This window comes from Glycine max, chromosome 13 (assembly GCF_000004515.6).
Source record: "Glycine max cultivar Williams 82 chromosome 13, Glycine_max_v4.0, whole genome shotgun sequence".
NCBI lineage: Eukaryota > Viridiplantae > Streptophyta > Magnoliopsida > Fabales > Fabaceae > Glycine > Glycine max.
In genome coordinates this window covers 42527582-42551689 of record NC_038249.2, presented here as the reverse complement: position 1 = coordinate 42551689, position 24108 = coordinate 42527582, and the positions used below count along the sequence as shown (strand labels likewise).

The window sequence follows — 24108 nt, the reverse complement described above, 5'->3', positions numbered from 1 at the left end:
AAAATTGAATGAATCCATTATCGCTCTTTTTCCTCACTTAAAATGCAGCATAGTTATGTTTTTTTACATTTTACGCGCTAAGCAAAGATGTACATTAAGCAAGGTAAGTAGTCACACGCTAAATGCGTCTTCATGTGACATTTGGCTTCCCCATGTGGCTTCTTCTCATTAAGCGAGAATTGCACGCTGAGCTACCGCGTCATGCTAAATAAGTGTGGTGCGCTGAAGGAGACTCTCCAAATCTTCAACTCTCTTCCATACATTCTTTTGTGTTTTTTTTTTAAAAAATACACCACCAAAATACTATAAATTTACCAGTTTAAACAACTACTAGATAAAAATTCAGATGATATCAAAATCCTAATGTTTAATACAAAAAAATAATAATAAAAGATGAAAAAATCAAATAATTTCTATGTGACTTAATTATAAAATTTATTTATGAAAAACAATTATCAGTACCTCAGATGTAAAAAAAACATTTTATTATATAAGTTTGAATATTAAATTTGTAAATAATTATTTTTATACTATTCATTATTAAAAACCATGCCAATTAAAGTGAAAGGAAAGTGCAGGGGAATTTCTCCTTTCGAAGTTTCAATGGACCACGCGGTATTTTTGGCCTGCGGGGTTCTTCTGTTGTCAATTCCCACTTTATTTAAAAGGCAAATTGTATTTATAATTTTATATATTTAAAAAAATTGATAAAAAGAGAAATATGTGATATGATGATTGATGAGATAGAATAATAAAAAACAATATAAAATATAAATATTTTAATTTGAGATTATTCGAGCTCGAGAACTGCTTTCTGTGGCTGTTAAATGTTTGAATGTTTCAAACAGCCCAGGAAAAGACTCAAACTTCATAAAAGACTAAAAGGAAGAATAGTAGTTGACATTGGTGAAATTTATAAAACAAATTAAATTAGTTAAATCAGCGAAACATAAATAGAATTATGGAAGGCCCAGATTGCATTCAATCCATAAAGCCTTTTTTCGTAGGTCTTTTGATAATATTATATGACTTTAATAGAAACGTAACTAGTACTGCTACACGTCCTCGTGTCATTAAATCAACATACTATTAAACTAAATAAAAATTAGAAAATTTTTCACATATGCTTTTTGACATTTTTTATTTTAAATATAAATTTTACAAAATAATCTCTATTAATTAGAATTTATGTAAAATTTCATTCAATAATAAAACATTTTTTAACAGTATGATACAATACAGTTTTTTTTCAATGTATTTATCATTAGACTATTTTTATTATTATTTTACTAAATAAAAAATAGAGCTCAAATGAAAGTGAAAACATTTCTATTTAAATTAGATTCTAAATTCAATGCATTTATGTAAATATATATATATAAAAAAATGTAAGGTGTTTGTATCATTGAAGCTTCATAAATCATAATAATGCAGGTTATGACCTAGGCCGGGAGGTTCCAAAATTCTCATTCTCACCTATCATATTCATATCAGCAAGTGACGTAACGAATTAGTCTAACTTTACATGGAAAAGCATTTTTAATTTTTTCCTTTCTTCTTTTTTTTGGTACAGATTTTTCCTTTCTTTTATGAAAAGTGTCAACACAATCATTTTAACATGTTTTCTCTCATTAATTAAAATTTATTGAAATTAAAATGTATAAAATTATAAAAGAAGTTATAAAATAAGTTTGTAAAAATTATAATTTTTAATAAATTTTTACTAATAGAAAACGTGTGTTTAAAATAGTTGTAATGCTTTTCTAACATTTCTCTTCTTTTATCATGTTGGATTGGAGGACATTCCAAAGCAGAATGTGGCAGACACGTGGCAATCGTTGGTAAGCGTGCCACATGTTTTAACGTGGCAGACACTGAGAGACTTTTGACGTGTATGGACCGCTTCTATGGATTATAGTACTGCCACATGTTTTAACAATTCATGGTACACAAGAGCTACTAAGATCAATGAAGCTCCTTCTACTTCTTTTAAGTGTCCCAAAGAAGCTGAAAGTTGAACCTGGCTAGCTGGGCCCGCATGATGTCTGTGTTCAACTTTTTTTCCACCACCATATATTATTGCTTGTTACCTCAAACTTCTCTTGTCCTGTTCTCAGTGTTCCATTATCATTCTTTCAGTCGCATGCATATTTTATGTGATATATATGGACAATTGAACATGCTATGGTTGTTGTTTGTTCTCCCCCAAGTTAAAGGGTGTTTTTATTTCAAAGCTAGTATTAAAAGCCTAAGTGCGGAGTTTCAAACCTTGAATTTCAGGTGAATCACATTTTTGGGTAGCAGGGAAATCTGAGTTGCAGTTTATTTGTCTTACTAGTGATTGGTTGGTTTGGCTTTCTTTCAGAGCCCAAATGTCCAAGTTTGAATGTTACTAACTACTATTAAGCAACCGGATTTGGAAAAACATCTCCTGTTTTTTTAAGGGGAACTCACTTTACAGTTTACAGTGATTCTCATGTGGGTAAACCCTTTTTGTGTGTTTTAATTACGTACTTTTTTTCATTCTTTATTATTATAGTCAGTGGTTTTGCTCATACATAGTGAGAAGGACTATTCTATGCCAAGAGGGGAAGAATATAAAAGGGCATCTCCTTTACCAACTTTTTCATCACTGTGGAGTCTATCCCTATTCCATGATGATAATGGTATTCCATTATGATTTGACTTGATTGGTTGGTTGGTCTGTATTTAACCACATAAATAACGAGATATTATGCAGTCTCAATACATTGGAGCCGAAATTATGATGTCTTTAAGTGTTAATGCTCAAGTTAAAAGTTTAATTCATGCAAGATATTGGAGCTCCTTCAGTATCACTTCAGTTATGTATCACTAGCCTCAATAAGTTGCCTTTGTTCGTTTGGTTTCTCAAACAACACAACAGTGAATTTGGCGTCTCAGATATGGCTGAGAAAGAGAGTATTCATTCATTTGGTGATTGGAGGAGAATACCAATTTGCACTTTCTTTCAGGATGCCAGGTATATATAATATATATCATGTTATAGCATTTCTGTAGTACATATCTTTCTGAAAAAATGCAAGTTCTAACTTGAAAGGCTGAACGAGTAGTGTCGTTCATTAAACAGAAACTGGGTAGTTTACATCTTTTTTTTTTTCCTGAAAATTTTCATCTGTTATACGTATTTTTGATGATTTTAATTTCACGGCTTGGTTGATGATTCCAATTTCGCTCCCACACCAACAGAGTCTAGCTGAGTTAGTTTAGCTGAATGCGTTAGTTGTTGTAAATGCCTAGTATTTGTCTTCAATTCCTATGGATTAAAAAAACTCCCTCCCACCTGACTAGAAACCTAAGAGGTGGAGCTATTATGATGAACGCATGTGTGTAGCTTTGGGAGGTTTTACCTTGTTTATTTTGAGTTCAATTTTTATTTTCTTCCAGCAGTTATTGATCACGTTATTCTGATGTAGTACCTAGATTTAACTCTTGATTTTCTTCCCACTACAGACTAGTTTTTAAAGCAGACAGTCTTGGTCGGGAAATTTTGTCAATTGCATTGCCTGCAGCAATGGCTTTGACAGCTGATCCTATTGCTTCACTAGTTGACACAGCATTTATTGGCCAAATAGGTATGTTCTGTTATTCATTTATTAACTTTGAGCTTATTTCACACATTTCTCATCTGAAACCATTGGTGGGCAACTGGGCATGACTGTTTAAATCAGTAGAACTAGAACTTTTTGGTATCTATGGGTCTGTGATGCTTCACTTAGTGCATATCAACCAAATTATATAAATGAGCTGAGTTTATACTTTATATTATGACAGAGAACAACAGGAACTAAGTCAGGATGTGAGTGAAAAAAATCCCAATGATCAAGACTATATTTGTATGTATTTGAATGCATCAAGTGTTAAATATTATTGGTCCATGCAGGTCCAGTAGAGCTTGCTGCTGTAGGAGTTTCCATAGCTCTCTTCAATCAAGTATCAAGGATCGCAATATTCCCACTTGTCAGTGTCACAACTTCTTTTGTGGCTGAGGAAGATACCCTTAGTGGAGCAAACCCTCAGACAGAGGAGGGTAGATGCTTGGAAGCAGGTCAACCTACGGATACTGAAACCAAAGAGTTATTACCACAGAAAGGTACCATTCTCCCATTCTTAGGTAATAGGTTTGGTTTCAGCCATGTTTTATTGGCTTCCACTATAGAGTGATGTCTTGTTGTCCTATAGAAAAATCAATAAAAGGTTTTGTACGTTGCCAATTTAGACCATTCCATTAACTTGGTCAGTTACAGGTGGAAATGTTCACAATTCAGATTTTGTTGGCGAAAGCTTTAATATAGCTAAGGAGGAACGTAAGAGAAGGCATATCCCTTCAGCTTCATCAGCAATATTTATAGGTGGCATCCTTGGACTCATCCAGGCAATATTTCTTATATCTGCAGCAAAACCTTTATTGAACTTCATGGGAGTAACTTCTGTAAGTACTTCTGCATAATATTATGGAATGCAACTTTTCGGATGATAGCACGTTGGCATTTATTTTAATTTTTTCCTTTAGTGATTGGACCTTATACTAGCATGGGGTGATTGCCAAATAATATGAATTATTTATCCAGGACTCTCCTATGCTACATCCTGCAAAGCAGTATCTGAAATTGAGGTCCCTTGGTGCTCCTGCTGTTCTTCTCTCATTAGCAATGCAGGGAGTCTTCCGAGGATTTAAAGACACTAAAACTCCTTTATATGCCACTGGTATGCCTTGACAAACTTAAATTGTCTTTGATCAAATGTCACAATATCCTGCTATTATCTGATTCTAACTACTCTTTCTTTGATGTATCTAGTGGCAGGAGATGTAACCAACATAGCACTAGATCCTTTATTCATGTTTGTATTCCGCTTGGGTGTCAGTGGTGCAGCCATCGCCCATGTTATATCTCAGTATGTTCTGCAAAGTACATTTATGCACAACTATCTTTTCCATGGTATCTTAATTTTCCTTTTGCTTCTTTTGACCCTAATTATCCCTTATTTTCAAATCAACTGTGTAGGTACCTAATTTCAGTTATTCTCTTGTGGAGGTTGTTGGAACAAGTTGACCTTATACCTCCAAGCATAAATCATCTGCAATTAGACCGATTTCTTAAAAATGGTAAGGGTTTATTTTGCTTAGACCAAATGATCTACAAAAAAAAAAAAAAGAACTGGGCAGGGCAAAGTAGCTGTGTTACCTTTTTTTGAAAAGGGTGCGCAAAGGTGACAAAGTAGGGGCAGACATCCCCAACCAACGATGGCACCCCTGCCCCTACCTAAACTCTGGCGCACCACAAGATTATGTTACTTTCTTGTATTAAGATTTCATCCTTGTAACCATAATCAAAATTATTTACTGAAGATGTATTTGCTATTTCCTCTCCTAGCAATATTATATAAACAATACCTTATTTCATGTTATTTAATCATAAACTTTTCAGAATCAAAATTTTCTTATGGAAATTTCTATGTTGTTTTCTATCTTTTTCCATTCAAATTGATACTTCTAATCTTATGCTTTATTTTTTTTCTGTATAGGTTTACTAACACTTTAGTATTGAGACTTGACACCATCTTTGTCCTTTCCTATATTGTTGTTGTCATCCAGGTTTTCTATTATTAATGAGAGTCATCGCTGTAACATTCTGTGTGACGCTGGCTGCATCATTAGCTGCACGGCAGGGACCAACATCTATGGCCGCATTTCAAGTATGTCTGCAGGTTTGGTTGGCAGTGTCTCTTCTTGCGGATGGTCTGGCTGTTGCTGGGCAGGTTAGATATTACTTTGTCCAATAAATGCCTTGCTATGTTACTTCATGATGGTTTCATACCAAAACAACGGATAAAATAGCAATGACCTCCACTTGAATAGTTTTTTCTTGTATGAAAAAACTGAAAAGGTGTTGGATAACATGATTGATTCTTTGAATTCATTTTCATTTTCCAATGCACACTTTCCTGTAAAAATACTTGGCTGGGTATGAAATGAACTATAGAAGCCATAGTTCTCTCGTTTTCAATGGCCAGTTGAATCTTTAGTGTGGAATAACTACACATTTACGTTATCTGATTTGATTATAATGTCATTTGCCATCCTGAAACAGAAGTAAAAGGCAATGTTTTTCTTTCCTAGTTGTTTTGCTTCTATTAGTTTATAGCTTCCAAAGTAACATGTCAGTTTCAGGCAATTCTTGCAGGTGCATTTGCTAATAAGGACTTCAACAGGGCCACAGCAACTGCATCCCGAGTTCTACAGGTGCTTTAGAATGTTGAATGAGATACCATCTTTTCTCAGACATAGATTCTGTATATGTGACACTATTTATTATACTGCAGATGGGTTTGGTTCTAGGATTGGCACTTGCATTCATTCTTGGAACAGGATTGCACTTTGGTGCTAAAATATTTACACAAGATGCTAATGTCCTCCACCTCATTCAAATTGGGATCCCGGTAATTATCCATTTTCAAATTGGAAAGGATATTGGTATTCTATCTTTCCAACCCCATAGCAGGGTGACTTACATAGTTACATTCATGTTCATCCTTTTTTACCAGTTTATTGCAGTCACTCAACCCCTGAATTCTTTAGCATTTGTATTTGATGGTGTCAACTTTGGGGCATCTGATTTTGCATATTCAGCCTTCTCCATGGTGAGTATTTTCTTCCATTTTATGGTATTATGATAAATGGCATATTCAGCCTTCTGCCTTAAATATTTAGGACTACTTTATTATGGTAACTCTCAGGTTGTGGTGGCAATTCTTAGCATCATTTCTCTGCTTATTTTGTCATCCGCTGGTGGTTTCATTGGAATTTGGGTTGCTTTGACCATCTATATGGGTCTTAGGGCATTTGCTGGCTTCTTGAGGTAATACTGATTTTTAAGGGTTATTATTTCTAATATTTTCCACCTAATTGAATTGATCACTATCAAGACACTTGTCACATTTAGAACATTGATTCAATGCATTCTCTTTAAGTCAATGGAACTAATAAATGGACTGTGTTGATGCAGAATTGGAACGGGATCAGGACCTTGGGAGTTTCTAAGGAGCTCATGAGTGCACATGGCAGACACCATAATTATAGCTTCATATTAGGCCTAGGTTTCAGTGGTGTTTGCTGATTACATTAAAGTGAGATAAGCTACCCCTAGGTTGTTAAATCGCTTGAAAAATTCTTCTGAAAGACTAGACAATTCTCCCTGCTTGATTGTGCTTGGGGTATTTGGTTGAAAAATCTACCTCTGCATCATAATATGTACAGAAAAATCTAACTCTACTCTCAGTCTCATATAGTGAAATGAAATGAAATATAGAATCAAGCTTTTGTTTGTAACCTAACCATGCAACAAATATAATTAATTACATGGAATAACGTGAAAATGAAAGATTGCGTGGAACAATCACTAGTGCTGAAAAAAGATGTAGAACTCCCTTCGTTTTTAGGAAGTTTGTATATGGTGATTCCTACATCAACTTGGTCTTCATTGAAAAATATTTTGAAGTAAAAAATATTTAATAAGACCAATATCACATTTTAATCATTATTAGAAGATGTCAGACTTATCAGGATCATTAAATTGTTCACTTGCACAAATCCACAGCATATCAAAAGCACTTTATAAAGAAAAAAGAAAGAGCATATCAGCAACATATTTCAAATGAAGAGAATTATATCAATGCCTTTCACTAGACATGAAAAAGTATAAGTAGCTTCAAACTTACTTATCCATCATTGCAAGACTTGGGGAATTTCATAGTTTCTTTTGTCTTCTCTTAGTCGTTTCTCCTTGCTTCTCCTTGCTTTTAAATCAACTACATCAGTGTGCATATATTTATGAAAGTATTGCAGCACTCGTGTAGATATTTTTTTGTTTTGGGCACCTGAATATTTTGAAGATTCTGTCATATAAGAAAAAAAAACATGAAATAAAAATTATATGAAAGAAGTTACAAGTTGATTTTTTTAGAGATATATGTTATATTACATTATTTCCTCGACAATTTTAGTCACTAAATTAGTATTTCAAAAATTGCAAACATCATTTTTTATTCAGCCAAAAAATTAAAGACATCATGATACTAGTTCTAAGTATCAAATTAAATTCTTAAACAAAAATGTATCAAATTAAATCTATAACTATATTAGATTCTTGTGATTTATTTTTTATCATATTTTAATTTTTAGTAACGATGAGTATAATGACGTTTTTTTTTATCTTTTTGTCCAACTAATTTGGTGGCAATTATTTCAAAAACCTAATACGATTACATTTTTTTTAAGTCAAAAAGGCAAGCTACACCATCATAGTATCTGCAATTCCAATTAAGTTAGTATCCCATAATCCAAACACTATGTGACATTGAAAATAAAAGTTTTTTTTCTAAAAATATTAATCATTTATGGATGTGATATTGTAACGAAGTTACGGGAGTAATGAAAATAAAGAGGGTATTGTAGCATACCTTATCGACCTTAACTTCGTTACAAATTTGTTTTCCACACAGTAATAATACAATTATTAAGCAAATCAGGAGAGTTTGTGCTAGTTATATATTGAAAAAAAAAAACACTAAATACTTTTTAATATTTAACACTGCTTTAACATTAATACCTTTCAACAAATGTCTCAAGAGACTTGATTCAGAACCCTAGCGACTGAGTTTTTTTTTTTTTTTTTGTAAACAATTAGGCACTAATATATTAATTTTTGGTAGATATTTGGTGATAGTCGAGTGGGGAAAAAATTCTAAGCAAATACATCGTTTGTAAACGAAAAGGAAAAATTCCAAGTTTCTAACTACATAATGTCGCAAGGGGATAAAGAGCAATGCGGTTGCAAGATGATAAAGTAGGGGTAGAGCCAAAAAGTCATGTTTTGTTCCTTTTGTTCCTTAAAATGGAGTAAGACATAGATTTGTCACTATAAGATAAACTCCTCTGATTACAAGATGAACTCCTCTGAAAAAGAAGAATAAACTTAATTAACTAAAACTACTTTTATTGTTCACCTTTGGCTACCTCAAAAGCTCATCATCAATTCCTTTCTTAACAAAAACAGGTTGAACTCAAAATAGTCATGGACAAAAATAAAGACGTTCCAAAGTATTAAATTTACGCTTCCTTGGGGAAGCAACTATTAATATCGTAGATGTAGCTAACATGTTGCTAACCGCGAAAGGAGACATAACAGTATTGGATTACATAGGAGGCCTTCCAGAACCAAGCAGCTGGCCAATTAGATTAGTCACCTAGTCAAAAAAAGAAAACTGCTTAGACAACAAGACAATCACTATAGTCAACATTTGCAGTTTCCCATGATTTCAGAAGCAAAAACCATAATTAAGTCAGAATTTCCGTGATCCACATATAACTTAATTTGCCTTGCCTTGCATGAAATTATCAAGTCTAAAGCAGGAATTTTATAAGAGAGCACACATTTAACCAGGTACTAAACCCCACTAAGATTTCTTCCTATCTCAGAAACTATCATAAAGCATAATATTGAATTTGATGAGAAAAAAGAATAACCTATAGACAACCCAGAAAGATTCAGTGATACATCCAAAAGTAAACTAAAGAAAATCTTACATGCCAGTATTTTGAAACACAGCGATCAATGCAACTATTTTCACCCATATTTAGCTCGGACTCCTTGTACCTGAGAGCAAAAAGTGATAAACAGATATTATTATTACATTCATATAGAGCCATAATCAAAACAATGCAACAGCAGACAACTCTCTTTGAGAAATCAGAAACTAATCTCCAAATTGACATTTGAAGGGCATCAAACATGACACTTCTTAAGCAGTTTACGTAATTAGATAAGAGTTTGAGTTTCCCTACCTATTGTCAACACACTTTTTAAAACAGGTCTGGGTCATCCTGAATGGTAAAAGCAACAAAATGTTAGCCAAATGAATTATTGTGCCACTTCTCAAACAAAATGCAGTCATTATTCTACATTATACTTGGTAATGGCAAACACTATCAAATATCAAGGCAAGCAAGAGCAAGGAAACCTACTTGTTGAATAATTCAACTCGATACTCCATCTCCTTTTCAGCCATTCCAAATATCTGCTCCATTACCACACAAATTATTGAAACACATCCAAAAACAAGAAAAACTAAATAATAATAAAAACACCCAAAAAAGAAAGTTTAAACTGGAAATCACATTGGGGTGTCAAATTAACAACATCAACCACCAAATCTGTTTTTCCAAAATATGAGCAAGAGAAAAGAACACCTACCTGTTCTTTATCAAGGGCAGAAGGCGAGATGTTGGAAGCCATTGTACCCTGAAAGTCCCCTAAAAAAATTAGAAAATGCCATGCCTTATGATTCACTCAAATATATGATTGAAGTTTGATAGAAAAAAAAAATTATTGGTTTTAAGTTAGCAGTAGTAAGTTAGTAAACAACTGTGTGTGTGTAATATCAAACATATTATCTATTTATCTTCTTAATTATGTTGTCTAACTAATTATTGCTTAGGGATATGGGATGCGATGAGGTTATTGATGTTGTAATCAAAGTATCATCTTCCACAGAATAATTAAACGTTAAATTCCAAAAGAACACACAGGTGATCCTTGTACGCTAAAATACAACTAAGTTGGGAATTAAACGTGTATGAAACTGGATCAACCAAACGCTGAGTAAAGCTTATTTTTACAACTTAGGCTAAAAAGAGAACATAGAACAACTAAACATAGAATTTCTTAATAGCCTCCAAAGATAGCAGTTGGAACAAAATGATTGAGAAGCAAACGAGTCATAGCAGTAATTCACCATTTCACCTAACACTTATTCTCTGTATCTCTCATGCTTCTCGCTTGAAGGCGAGATTCCACCAATCAAAACACAAATTTTCCCAAATTTCTAATATAATGAGCGCTCTCAAGTATGTATATGTATATATATAAAATGGCCAGAAAGCAAAATCCTTTATTATACATACAACTGACAGAACCAAAAAGGAAATCTAAAGTGTGAGAAAGAGAAACGTACAATGTTAGAGCGTTGAATCTCAAATCTCAATTAACAAACACAGGGCCGTTGAATGGTTGGATGGTTCAGAGGAGAAGCAAATAGCGGCACCCGATATCGAGGGAGGAAGGGAGGCTGCCTGGCTAGGTTTCAGAAAACAAATTTCATAAACTAAGGAAGGAGCCCAGGTGTTAACTACCCGAAACTTTACCAAAATCTTTAACTTATTCATCCCTCTTACTCTTTAATTATAAGATATTTTCAACTAAATAAAAATATATTAAAAAATAATTAAAACATTTCAAAATTAGAAAAGAATTTTTATAAAAAGGAAATAAATAAACCTTTTGAAAAAAAAAACTATAATTAGCGACGAACTATATAATATTTTATTTCAAATCTCTCATCTAAATATCTACTTTTTAAATTACAGAAATTGATTTTAATGAGAATAAGAGATGAAGAAAAAGTACTATCATAATCTAAAATAAACAGAATAGAATATTTTTATAAAAAAATAATTATAAATATAATTAAAAAATAAAGTATCTCTTAATAATAATAAAATAGTTATAATAAATATCATATTTATTTTTAAAGAGAAAAAGGATTATGTATTAACAGTTTAAATTTTTTTACACAGTTATCCATCATATTTCATCATGTATAATAAATTGACTTTTAAAATAACTATCTTAAAATTATTTTACTTAGTTAAAATTTATTTTTAAATTACAATCAAAACTATTGATTAATATTTATATATAGTATCAAGTTTAAGAACTGTTAAATTAGTAAAGGTATGGGCTTATATGGGTGAGGTTAGGCCCAGTGAATTTGCCTGATGCACCCATGAGTACATTTTCACCTTTTTAATGTAATTACTTTCTTAAGACGTGAAGTGGAAGAGTGGTTCACACGCCAGATCCATACATGTCGTCAGAAAGGTTCTTAAAAAAGAAAGGAAAGGAGTAGCAGCAAGCAGTCACAATTGCAGTGTGTATATGGAAACATTAGATACCAATCAGCCTACTTACTATTAGCATGAATTGAATTGCCCACTTCTTTGTCTGGTTACCCTAAGCTTGTTTCATTGTAAGGGCACTACTCATCCTGCGCGCTTTGTGTGTCCAAGATTAGCCAACGTCTTTATCTATGAATATTAAACTATATAAAGTTGAAAATCTGAAACTCAGATTGATCCTCAACAAAAAATTGAACTTCAAAGTTCTGTTTTCCCCACCAAATTCAATTTTAGTAGAAGCAGAAATTCAAAGAAACCGAACATAAACCGTCATGTTTGAACTCACGAACAAGTTCCACATTAATCAAAATCATTAACATTAAAATCAAGTTAAAAAGTCAGAATTACCTCCTAAACCGTTCGTACAAGAAGCAAATTGAAAGTGAGATTAAGAATGGCGGGGATAACAATCCCCACGAGAACTCTTACCAAATTTTTTAGCCTCCTTCAGCCTTAGTTGATCCTATTATGGTTTAGTTGCACAGAATATTACTTGAAATGGCATATCGAGTGTGGTCATTTAACCATCAACGGTAAGCCTCTAAATACATGATTTATTCAGCGGTCAGCAAAGTAATAGAGATAATGAATATGCATAAACTACCAGAAGCTAAAATACAATTTACTCGTACTATTCACACTTCAATTGATTCATGTTTCAAAATGATGATTTATGATTGAGTCAATGAACCTGACTTAGATCACTATGCAGCAGATATGAGTAACACATAGTAACATCTTCGCTGGTTACCCACATTGTGCATTTAATGGCAAAAGACATCAGGCATGACTTCATGTTAATTTTAGACCCTACCAACTGGAGAGAGGGGAGGATAAGCAACATAACTTGCAGGAATGTCCTCTAATTTGCCAAAAGCCTTTAGTTCATCTGTTTGCACCAACAGAGTTTCTCTCGAATTTTTTCCTTCGATGTAGTTTCTTGATCCAGAAAGTTCATATGAGATCAAGCCATCAACTAACGCTATGCAGATGGAGAATGCTTGCAAAAGTGAGAATGAGGAATCAAAAGCTACCGAATATACCCCAGGCTTAAAGGGGGAAAAACTGAAAGCAGGCTGGTTCTCTAGGTCTTGGTCATTCACCTGTAGTTAACAATGATAGTTATTGAAAAAACATTTCTAATTAATTATCCACAGGCTAACAAACATGATTAATCAACAAAAGCTTAGAAAAATAACCAACTTAGATTAATCAACACAGTACCTGGAGGAAAAGCTCAAATGGATGTGGGAAACAAGCTTTTGATATTCTTGATTTTCTACATGCTTGACTTTCATTTGCAAGAATCTTAAGTTTACAAGCCATATCCCAACCACCACAGTCGCATGATCCACCTGTTCTCCAGCGCTCAATCAGTGATGAAGGTCCTCCGTTACTTGGAAAACTGTGAACCCCAGTTGGGAGCACAACTGTTACATGTAGATCTTGACTGTCATTCTGGCGACTGCTCTGATGTGCATAATTGATAAAATTGACAGCCTTAGCTGATTTGACAACAATAGCAGCAAGCTCATCATTTGGTTTGTAGTCAGTGACCTGAGCATCTCCCTGCTTTAACTTTACAGAAAACAAAACAAACTCTTTTGATGTAGAGGAGTCCACACAATTCTGGCTAGTTGAATCATAATGGTGTGAATCAGAAACCTTCATTTGGGCAACAGCATGATGAATATAATCGGGACCTTGGGTTTTGCTTGCTTGATTCATCCAACTTCCGTTCTTCTTTTTTCCCTCCCTAAAGGTGAAAAATGTATAGATACGATTGCATTCGTCTTCCTTTGAGACAGCCAAGTTCTTCACTGTGGCCACAAGAATGTTGCTATTATTGTCAACAGCAAATGTGAAAAGGGGCTGACCATTCTTCACAGCAATTCTTAGAAGAGCTTGAAACGTTGACGGCACATACTTCTTGTTCTTTGATAAATCAACTGTATTAATTGCTGTATTTGTACAACCAACCCTCTGGTCCCTGTCCAGTTCTTTCTCCATAGCAAATCCCCCATTAGCTGACCTACAATTCTTCTTTATTACCACTGAATCTTTTTGAGATGACTCCACCGAGCGATGGTCTGATGTCTTCGGTTTCAGCAGGGGATCCAGTAGTCTCCTTAAAGGGCTACTAGACCTGCTTTTGACAGCATTACCAGGTTTATCATTGCCTGAAATTTTTGAGCTAGCATAACCTCTCACATTTTCTGAACTAGATTTAAGTGCTGCTATGGAGCTCTGATGTGGCACATGTGCAACCTCTTTACAGCCAGAACCTTTACCTGTAAAGCCAATGCTGAAGCTAAATCGCCGAAAAGGTGAAGAACTTCTTGGTTTCTCAGTTGTTACTTTCTGATCTAATCCCTTGAGAGACCCATTTGCAGATGAAGATGCACCAATGTTGTGTTTCTTTTCCTCAGCCTTTCTAGATCTGCATGGACTTATTATCCCTGTTCTGACTGGTACAGGTGCTGATAAAGTAGAAGCAGGAATTTTAATACCTTCTGGATCTGTGGAACTAGATCCTGACCTTTCCGGCTGATAACGGATTCCTCTAATTTCATCTGGCAGAGGACATGTTTTGGAAATATTGGAATTTGGATATCTACAGGGAGGTTCCTTAGGTTTTTCTGAAAATCTTGTTCCAGTGGGACTTCCTAGCTTTTGACCCAAGGATGTTTGCATATCAGGAACTTCACAATGATTATTCTGGGGAATGTCTCTAGGCAAAATAAGAACAATAGGTTTGCTTTTCCCAAGCATAACTTGCTCATCAGCATCAATGTTTGGTTGTCTGAAATTCTCCACTTTCTTTTCTGGTCTATCATCTTGAGAGCTCATTTCAGTCGTAGTATGTGATGCTGCCTCATACATTCCCCCATTTGGCAAGATATCACTTTCTTTACTAATATGTGGATTCAGTTGTCTCCTGTCACATCCTTTTGGTATACTAGCAGGATGGTTTTGGGAAAGATGATCACCAACTTGAGCATATTTGCCGTGTGTGTCAATATTACTGCACCCACCTCTAAGATTCTGACAATTTCCAAAACTCCCTCCAGAGGATTTGACAGATGCAGAGTAGTCTTGCATTGGAGATGCCATGAAGTGAGATTTCAGCGACGGACGAAATATTCTTTGACGTGAAGGAGAACAAACAGGACCTTTGCTAGAATTACCAGATAATTCCTCTGCTGAAACAGAAGATGATGTATTACCAGTAGATGTCGAGCTCCGGCTACTTAAGGGCAAATGTTTATGGCTGTACTGCCATTGTTGTAGAGTGGCCCAATCAAGCACCCCAACATTCAAAGCTTTATCGGGAATTTTTTCTCCCTTCTCTAAGTAACCTGGTAGATTCGACATATACTTAACCAGCTCATCTTCCTCACTTGCCCTTCGATAAGTTGCTTGCTTTTGCTTATTTCGGTAAGGTTTTAAAGAGTTGTCTTCCACATTTTTGGTAATTTCATGATGAAAATCAGCGTATGACAAAGAAGCTTTCTCCGGTTTCAACCTGTCATTAATTTTTCTGTTCATTCTGATGGATGGTTTCCAGAATCTCACTCTCACCTGGCATCAGCTGAATAAACCATCTCGGCTGCGGCTTTGAAAACAATGTACAACCTTTTTGTTGTCCAAAGAGAGTGCAGTTGGGAAAATACTACTGCTTGTTTTTCAGCTGCACAACTGGATTACATTCACAAATCAAACTTCCAAAAACAAAGATTTTATACTAAATAAAAGAAAAATGACTGTTGAGAATAATTAAGAATACGCAAATATATCAATATCAATTATCAAGGGTGTCTTCTACGACCACATTATTTTCATTTCCTCATTTTCATAACCCTGGGAACCAAATGCAAAATGAATAAGCAAAATCACAATAGCAGAGAGTTAAATTTACAGTACCAACTACCAAACTACATTAAAGACAAAGCTAGCAAAAACTAAACCTGCCATTACTACAATTTAATAGGAAGCAAGAACAAATGTGAAAATCCAATCAGGTAATTCAAATGAAAAAGTCAATACAATGGTAACAACTAAGAACTGATATGACTGAAAATCTTTCTATGGAAAAAAGCACGATAGGGCTTTAGGAAAAAGGTCCCTTACAATTTCTCCTCCTCCTTTTACTGGCCACCCAATTCAGACTTCAGATAGAAAGTAATGGTAAAGATTGTAGCTATAAGGAGCCTTCTAGCTTTCAACTCTTCCTAATCAATTTGATAGCAATATAATTCAATGTGATCATGACTTAAAGTACAAATAGCTCAACTGCCCAAGACGAGAAAAATTAGGGAAGTTGTACAACAGATTCAATAATATACGAAAACTAAATACGTTGGTTCATGAGTTAATGCAAAATTTAAAATTAAATTTTAAAATCAAACACACTAGTGCAGGGGCAAAACCGAAATCAAAAAAGCGGAAGCTAAAAAACAAGATTAAGTGGTCCATGCGATCCCATTTTCAAAAACAAAAAGATAAGGCATCATGAAACAAACAACGACCAGTATCAAAATCTTTTTGCCCAAATTAAACGGAACGGTCCAATATTCCATTATTATTCCAAGCCGATTCATTCAACAGCATTTTCACTTGAATTTGAAATAATAGGGCCTCGTTTGGAGTTTGGTAAATTAGTCACCACCACGAAAAGGAAACAAAAACAAAAAGCGCAACGCAACAACTTTATTTGAAAAAAAAAAAAAAACACTTTCACTTTCTTTTCCACGCAACATTATCTCGCCAGGACCGCACGATTGCTGAAAATTACTCAAAACCCTTGGTAATGCACGTGCGTTCATAAGATTGGAATAATTAAATAAAAATAAAAATAGCGAAACTCCAATTAGAAGCTCGGAATGCTTACCAGAGAATCGGCGCGTGAAAAATGCAGAGAAACGGAAGGTTGTCTAGCTTGGAGAAGAAGCAAGGAGTGTCGGTGCGGTCGTTTGGTGGTAAAACGACGTCGCAGCGGAGAGTGAGAGTGTAAGGCGAGCAACCCCAAAACACTTTACATAGTGTCGTCCTCGAAAAACGCAAACTCAAAGTCCAAAGCTGCTGAGAAAAAGGAGAGAGCGTGTGGTTGGGTTCCTCACTTTCTCGCTCGTTCGTATCTGTGCGGTGTGCGCAGTGATAGTCAAAGAGGGTGGAGCTGGGCTGAAGGATAGTGAAATAGGGTGGGGCCCACATGGTTTTATTATCAGACGGCTGAAAGAGGGTGGCGTGATCGGACGGTGAATGTGGCTTGCATAATACATGGAGGGCATATTCTGGGTCCCACGTGTGATTCTTGGTGGGCTTGGAAGGGGCCCACTTAGGTGTATTTTTGAAATTGGTGTTGAGTGAGAGATGAAGATCAATCAATCATGTTGCAATAGCCGAAACATTTCAACTCCCACGTTTCGCATAGGCAAAGCTCTTTGTCATCTTTGTATCTTTCCTACCCACCTTTTCTTTTTAAGTTCTTTTATTTCTTTCTACTCTCGCTCTCTCCATCTCTCTTTTTATAAGGACACTAGTGTCTAAATCTTGTAAATTAATTAACACATAATCATTTTAATTTAATTAGATATCTTAAATTTAAATTTTAAATATATAATTACATTCAATATTTAAAATAATTTTTTTATTTTAAATAATAATTATATTCAATTTAAACAGAATTATCTTTAATAAAAAAATGTCTATACAAAAAAAACACTAGTATCTCTTTTTTTTTTTTCTTTTCTTGTTCATCTCGGGCTTGTTATTTCACTCATTTTATACATCAATCTATTATAAAAAATATATTTTATTTTTTCAATTGTATTGTACATTACATTATTTGTCATATGTTATAATTCATTATGTTCTTTCTTAAACTCTTACTAAAGACACCTTTATAAGTGGTGCTTATTTTGCATTTGCTTATTAAGGGGCACCATGCTTAATTAGACTTTTCCACTAGAATTAGTGTTTATTAAGCATTCTTCAAGGCAGCAAGTGTTTATATAATGAAATAAAGTTATCTGTGAGATATATTTAATAAAATAAAACTGGTTTAATTATAATTTTCACATCCTTTAATATATACATATATATATATATATATATATATATATATATATATATATATATTACGTAATTTCAATTTAATTTTTAATTTTACATATATTTTATGGTCTAGACCAAGGTACCGTAATTTTTATAGTTGACTAATGATGTACCAGAATCGTGGATGAAGTAAAAATTATTATTTAATAATTTAGTTGATTATAATGTAAAAAAATAAAGGTATGTAAAATAATCAAACAAAAATTATGTATTTTTAAAATCCAAAATTAAAAGAAGCAAAATTTACAATTCAGCTTACAATTTTTTAAGTTATTGCAGTTAGAGATATGAGTTACTTAAATTATAAAAAGTAAATATGAACAATATGTATTGGTGACATCTATTTAAGAATTTCAAAAAGTGAGAGAGAAAAAATCAGTGAAATAGAGATGACCTAAATATACTAACTAAAGGGTGCATGTAAAGTCCTTAAATATAAACAAACTGCTCAGGCCACAAATTATTTTTTCCCAAGTCTGTAATTAATGATCTGCCTGCAATGCAATCCCTTGCTTAAATAAACCAATAATTACTTTTCAAATCTCTGTAAAAAAACAATTTATTTTCAAATAAGTAAGATGATGATAATGATTAGTAGGCCAGCACCATATCATTTTTTAAACGACATCCGAGTCTTGAATATAAAGTAGCACATGAATAATGATCAGATCATATAGATAAAAATATTCTTGGGTCAGGGATCCGATCATAACTTTGTGATTTTTTCCTAATATTCTTAACTCTAGTCAAACCTCGTTAATTATTTAACACATCCCATTATGTATTCAGTACATCCCAAACACATTATGAAATGGGCAATTTATAATACTTTTTTGTACAGTATTATTATTGATCTTATCATAATTTTTCTTGACACCTGTAAAACTTTTAAAATTCCTAAAAAATATTATTTCCTCCCTCTGTTCAAACATTTCATTTCCTTTTTTTTTTCATTTCGTTTACTTGTGTCTTCCTTTTCCTCGCCTCTTATTAAATACATAAGAAAACATCATTTTTTTACAATTTTTGTTGAAATACACAATAAAATTATATTTTCATTTTATATTTTAAAAATATATATATATATATACAACAGAAATACAATTTTTTTATAATTTTTGTTGAGGACACAACGAAATTATATTTTCATTATGTATTTTTTTTAAAAAAAAAACACAACGAAATTTGTGTTGTAATTTTTTTTTGTTTTGATGATTTATTTTATTAATTACAAATGCAACTTACCTTTTTAAGTTAATCAAATTAATTATTATAAGAATTATCTTTATTAATCACACTCAAATAAATTCATGATATTATTTTGATTATATAATAATTTATGTCATTGTTAATTTAAATTTAAATAAAAAGATTATATATGTAACAATTAATTTGATTACTATTAAAAAGGTAATGTGTACCATCATTAATATAATTTGTATTATAGTTAATTTAAATAAAAAAGGCAACTTAATTTTACAATCAATTTTTTCCTCAAAAAATATCAAACAGATTATGTTGGATAAAGATGAGGTGCGAACAATCTACACAACAAATGTAATTATGTTGTAGTACATGGGGTGTGTACAAAAATAGCATAAATGTGTTTTCGCATACCAAGTTCAAAACAAAAATATGTTTTATTGTGTAATTTGTTTGCATCTTTACACTACAACAGAATCTATTTTGGAGAATCTATTATGGATTTTGTATGTGATATATAACAAAATCATAATTCCCGGGAAAAGATGTTTTTGAAGTAAGAAATTTTCAACCCTTTAATATCCTTAACAGTGACTAAGACCAATTTGCATGGTCAATAATAACACCAATTTTTGTATTACAGAAAACTTGGCCCCTTAAAAGCTGCACAGAAAGTTACTAGCTTTGAAAACCCTTGAGTATGTGATCTATGATGTGAAATTTTATGTAATATTTCCTCTCCAAAATCATAATATGATAATATTTACCTGACTTAAATATATTTTTATTTTTATAATTTAGATTTTTTTTATTTCTGTAAAATAAATTATTTTTATTCTTGTAAAATATGTTTATTTTATTTTTCGTCTTTAAAGTATTTTATATAAAATATGTTCACTCTTAAAAATGAAAAAAAAAACAGTAAGTTAAAGGGAAAAAATGTATTGAAGTCTACATACTCTCACTCAAAAATTATGAACTGAATTTCTTAAAAGAAAAACATGAATGTAATTTCACATTCTTTGGTGTTTTTACATTTTTTTTTTCTTACAGAATCTATAAAAAAAAAAAAAAAACTTTCTCACGTGCAGTATGGTTTTCTACGTCAAAATTGGATCAAAACGGATATCACGTGTAAAAGATTTTAATGAATCTTTACGAGAAAAACTATATATATATTTTTTCATTGATACTTATAAGTTATTTACTTTCTGGCAGTTAAAAAATTATTCTCTGAACAGATTTAAAATATAGGAATGCAAAAATTACTGCTTGAAACGTGACTAATTAAAGCTTGGACCGTTGGACGTGCATTGCATGAAAATAATTAGTATAAAAAACTAACTGATCGCTATAAACATAGTTTGGAAAAACAAAAAGGAAGCATCATTACGGCATGTGCAATGCATTATATTAAAAATAGGACAAAAATATATTTTTGATTACTATATTTTCATCAAATCTTATTTTTATTCTTTAAACTTTTATATTCTCTAATTTGATCCCTAATTTTTTTTTTAAACAATGTTTTTAGCTATTTTTCACAGATTTTCATTAACAATGTTAACTTGAGTTGTGTCCAGCGTGATAAATATTGTGCTTTTTTAAATTTTTTTATAAATATGTAAAAAATAAATTATCATTTTTTAAATAAAATTATCATTTTTTTTTCCAAATATATTGAATCCTAACTTTTAACGACTTCATCTCTATTTTGATTTTTACCTTCATTATTATTATTTTTTATTTGTTTATTGAACGTAGTTTTCGAATAAGGATGAGAACCCGCCTTTGCAATCATGCACATGAAAAAATAAGTAGAGAAAGAGTGAAGTTTCTTTCTATTTTGATTCTCTTTAATTTGAAAATAAAACCTGTAGTTTCTATTAATTTTTTAATTTAAAATACCACCAGGAGTAATGCATTACCACTTTTTTTATAAAAAAAAAACAAGACAAAATTGTTTTTTTTATCCACCTATTTTCTTAAATATGTGATTTTAGTCTTCTTACTATTTAACTAAGATATTTCATTCCTATTTTCAAAAAGTTTACAGTTTTAATCCTTCAATGTGTAATTAAAATATTTCGTCAGTTACTTTTAAAAAATTTATAATTTTAATCATTGTAACTAATTTCAAACATTGATTCATATATTCTGTAAACATTGACGGACAAATATTTATTTATTGTCCATGTGATTTTTTTAAAATGATTTAATTGTCAACAAGCTTAATTTATATAAAAAAATTTAAAAATATATTGTTAAGTCTGAAATTGAAAAAGAAAATCACAACTTTTAAAAAAGTATAAAACAAAATATCTCAATTAAAAAATAAGAAATTCAAATTACAATTTCTTAAAAAGTGAAGAACAAAATTTTTTAATTAAAAAATAGGAAGACTAAAATTATGAATTTAGAAAATAAGAGATAAAAATTATATTTTAGCAAAAAAATAATGATCACCGTATAATTTATGCGTCACGTAATAAACAAAGTTAAAAATCTAAATCTTATGTTAGAAGGAACTAAAATCACATTTTTAATAAAATAGAAGAAATAAATTAGAGGATAAGAAACTTTATAAATTATATATATAGAGAGAGAGAGAGAGAGAGAAACTAAAAATATATATTTCCAAAAAAAAAATTCAGCAGACACGAACACAATGAAATTGCAATTGAAATGTCTCGATCCCAATTATTATCAGGATATTGTCGAAATGATTAATGGTGAAATTTCTAATGAAAACATAGTGTATAATTATTATGCAGCACCTATCCCTAGATTTTTTGATAGGCTTTGCGTATTGAACTATTGACAATTAGGCGATATCGTATAATTAACGGTGTCACTCCGACAAAAATATCCGGGCGAACACTCAGCTAGGGAATTTTAAAAGATCTTCTTAAATTAATAAAAACGATTCAATAAAAGTATTATGGTTTAATTTTAAATTTTTATAGTGTAAAATTACTTATAACTTCTCATAAATGGTTTTATTTAATATATTTTGTAATCATAATTCGACTACTTACATTAACTTTAAGCACTTGACACTGAGGGAGGATTTTGAATATTTTGCAGATTTCTCTTTCAAATCACTGCGTATAAAAGAGAATGGGCTGATAATGTACCAGGCTCTTTGAGGTTGGGCTCGTTTTTCTCAAGGTGGCCCATATAACATATATTGATTGGGCTGGGAAGTCCGGTGAAGCATTTTTATTGTTTCTTTTATTATTGTATGTGTGTGCATATTTGTTAAAAGTAGCAGTTTGACTTGGAGTAAGTAACTGAACAAGTGTCTCGACTGTGTACATTGCATATATGCCAAGAACAAGAACAAGTGTTGATGCTTTTTTGGCTATCGGATGAAATGTATCAGTATCATTATTTTCTTTTGAGGGGTGGTGGGGTTAAGGACTTTATCATTATTTTAAAGGTGCAGCAGCGAGAATCTTATCTCCCTAATCATCATTTTTTATACTTCTTTTATTGAATAAAATATTATCTAAATACAACTTTTCAATAATGTATACGTAATCATCCAGCCTCACCCCTCTCTTTTTCTCCCTTAAATTTTTTTAAACTGGAACTCACCATGCACCACGTACGTAATTCCCAATAAATTATATATCAATCATATTCTAACCCAAATAGTAATACACTAATACGTAGACTATTTATGTATGCTAATGTGCACAATATTTTAAAAATAAATATTTATCATTTTAATATACTATAATAAAATTAATATAATAATTTATTTGTCACAATATAAAATATAATAAAGTTAATATAATTAATTATTATATTAATTTTTGAATGACTTAAATATAATTCTTTTAACTAAATAGTTTTTTCATAAAAGTCTGGATCTAAATTTTTTTTTGTTAAAAAAGCTTGGTCTAATAGTAATATAGATTAGGTCATAGACCTTAATTGGATGATGTAGCTTATTTCCTCTAACTTGTCATGAGAAAGAGGAGGATATGTTATTGAATCATTAATAAGGAAATCACGGCACTGGCAAGACGTGACATCAATATCTTTTTCTTGAACAAAATTATGTATTCATGGTTAGAGACGTGTAAAGTAATACATGCAATGAAAATGGGAAGAAGCATTATTAATCTAGCCTAGGTACAATGATGATTCTATCATAAGTGATATGTCGTAGCTTCAGCAGCAGGCGTGTGTTTTTATCCTTGTTTTGTCTATTTTCTTAATTTTTTATTGGTCCATTCCTTTTCATCTATCTTGATGTATTTTCTATGGGCCTTGAAACTCGGAACTTTCGGTCCAGAAAATAAATGAAGTTTCGGCTTGATCTCAGATCTCTAGCATAGCATTTTTAAATTTGTCACTTATTTAACAACTTCAATAGCATAACCCCGACGCCTCCCCTCCGAAAACTTGAAGGAAATGTAGGGTTCCATGTCTTTTATCTGAGGCTCGTCATAAACATGTTTGGGATTAATTTAATTTATTTGTTTTTTTATGTATCAATTTCAAATTGAATTAATAGCCGTTGCCATACATTTCTTGAACTTACTATGTTTTACGGAATAGAGGTAAATATATGTGGTGCGGTTTTACATGTCATTCGGACAACATATTTTATAAATTACTTCTTAATTTTGTTTTTAACAAAATCTTATTTTTATAGCCATATCAAACTTATTATGTCACAACTTAATTTGAATGTAATTTAAGGAGAAATTCTGAAATTA

At 31.9% G+C, this 24108-nt stretch overlaps 3 protein-coding genes across 6 annotated transcripts; 1 reads left to right on the top strand and 2 right to left on the bottom strand.

The window, feature by feature from the left end:
- Positions 1-1984: 1984 nt before the first annotated feature.
- MATE (aluminum-activated citrate transporter) lies at positions 1985-7369 on the top strand. Of its 2 annotated transcripts, none has more exons than XM_006593251.4 (13): positions 1985-3001; positions 3493-3614; positions 3923-4132; positions 4287-4471; positions 4611-4746; positions 4839-4935; positions 5046-5146; positions 5636-5799; positions 6212-6283; positions 6364-6480; positions 6586-6681; positions 6778-6899; positions 7047-7369. In XM_006593251.4, the coding sequence occupies exons 1-13, from the start codon at positions 2808-2810 to the stop codon at positions 7090-7092; spliced, it is 1662 nt and encodes a 553-aa protein (XP_006593314.1). In that variant the 5' UTR covers positions 1985-2807; the 3' UTR covers positions 7093-7369.
- Positions 7370-8893: 1524 nt separating this feature from the next.
- LOC100305717 (Tim10/DDP zinc finger family protein) lies at positions 8894-11242 on the bottom strand. 2 transcript variants are annotated; one of them, NM_001349565.1, is made up of 6 exons: positions 11053-11242; positions 10293-10351; positions 10064-10116; positions 9884-9922; positions 9626-9695; positions 8894-9285 (listed from the first exon to the last, which is right to left on the bottom strand). In NM_001349565.1, the coding sequence occupies exons 2-6, from the start codon at positions 10332-10334 to the stop codon at positions 9235-9237; spliced, it is 255 nt and encodes an 84-aa protein (NP_001336494.1). In that variant the 5' UTR covers positions 10335-10351; positions 11053-11242; the 3' UTR covers positions 8894-9234. The 2 variants fall into 2 exon arrangements, with proteins under 2 accessions (NP_001336494.1, NP_001336495.1); NM_001349566.1 differs by having other exon boundaries at positions 10293-10340.
- A 1347-nt stretch (positions 11243-12589) lies between these two features.
- On the bottom strand, positions 12590-17224 carry LOC100798889 (uncharacterized). 2 transcript variants are annotated; one of them, XM_003541996.5, is made up of 4 exons: positions 16947-17224; positions 16187-16287; positions 13280-15754; positions 12590-13158 (listed from the first exon to the last, which is right to left on the bottom strand). In XM_003541996.5, the coding sequence occupies exons 3-4, from the start codon at positions 15602-15604 to the stop codon at positions 12859-12861; spliced, it is 2625 nt and encodes an 874-aa protein (XP_003542044.1). In that variant the 5' UTR covers positions 15605-15754; positions 16187-16287; positions 16947-17224; the 3' UTR covers positions 12590-12858. The 2 variants fall into 2 exon arrangements, with proteins under 2 accessions (XP_003542044.1, XP_006595039.1); XM_006594976.4 differs by lacking the exon at positions 16187-16287.
- Between the last annotated feature and the right edge of the window lie 6884 nt (positions 17225-24108).

What these genes read in the sequence shown, in the direction of transcription:
- LOC100798889 (XM_003541996.5), bottom strand. Translation starts at nt 15,604, where the DNA reads ATGAACAGAAAAATTAATGACAGGTTGAAACCGGAGAAAGCTTCTTTG. An exon ending in CATTTGAGCTTTTCCTCCAG is followed by an intron (nt 13,159 to 13,279) that starts GTACTGTGTTGA and finishes TGTTAACTACAG; the next exon opens with GTGAATGACCAAGACCTAGA.
- MATE (XM_006593251.4), top strand. Translation starts at nt 2,808, where the DNA reads ATGCAAGATATTGGAGCTCCTTCAGTATCACTTCAGTTATGTATCACT. An exon ending in AACTCCTTTATATGCCACTG is followed by an intron (nt 4,747 to 4,838) that starts GTATGCCTTGAC and finishes TGATGTATCTAG; the next exon opens with TGGCAGGAGATGTAACCAAC. An exon ending in CTGCATCCCGAGTTCTACAG is followed by an intron (nt 6,284 to 6,363) that starts GTGCTTTAGAAT and finishes ATTATACTGCAG; the next exon opens with ATGGGTTTGGTTCTAGGATT.
- LOC100305717 (NM_001349565.1), bottom strand. Translation starts at nt 10,334, where the DNA reads ATGGCTTCCAACATCTCGCCTTCTGCCCTTGATAAAGAACAG. An exon ending in CTGCCCTTGATAAAGAACAG is followed by an intron (nt 10,117 to 10,292) that starts GTAGGTGTTCTT and finishes GTAATGGAGCAG; the next exon opens with ATATTTGGAATGGCTGAAAA. An exon ending in CGAGTTGAATTATTCAACAA is followed by an intron (nt 9,923 to 10,063) that starts GTAGGTTTCCTT and finishes TTTACCATTCAG; the next exon opens with GATGACCCAGACCTGTTTTA.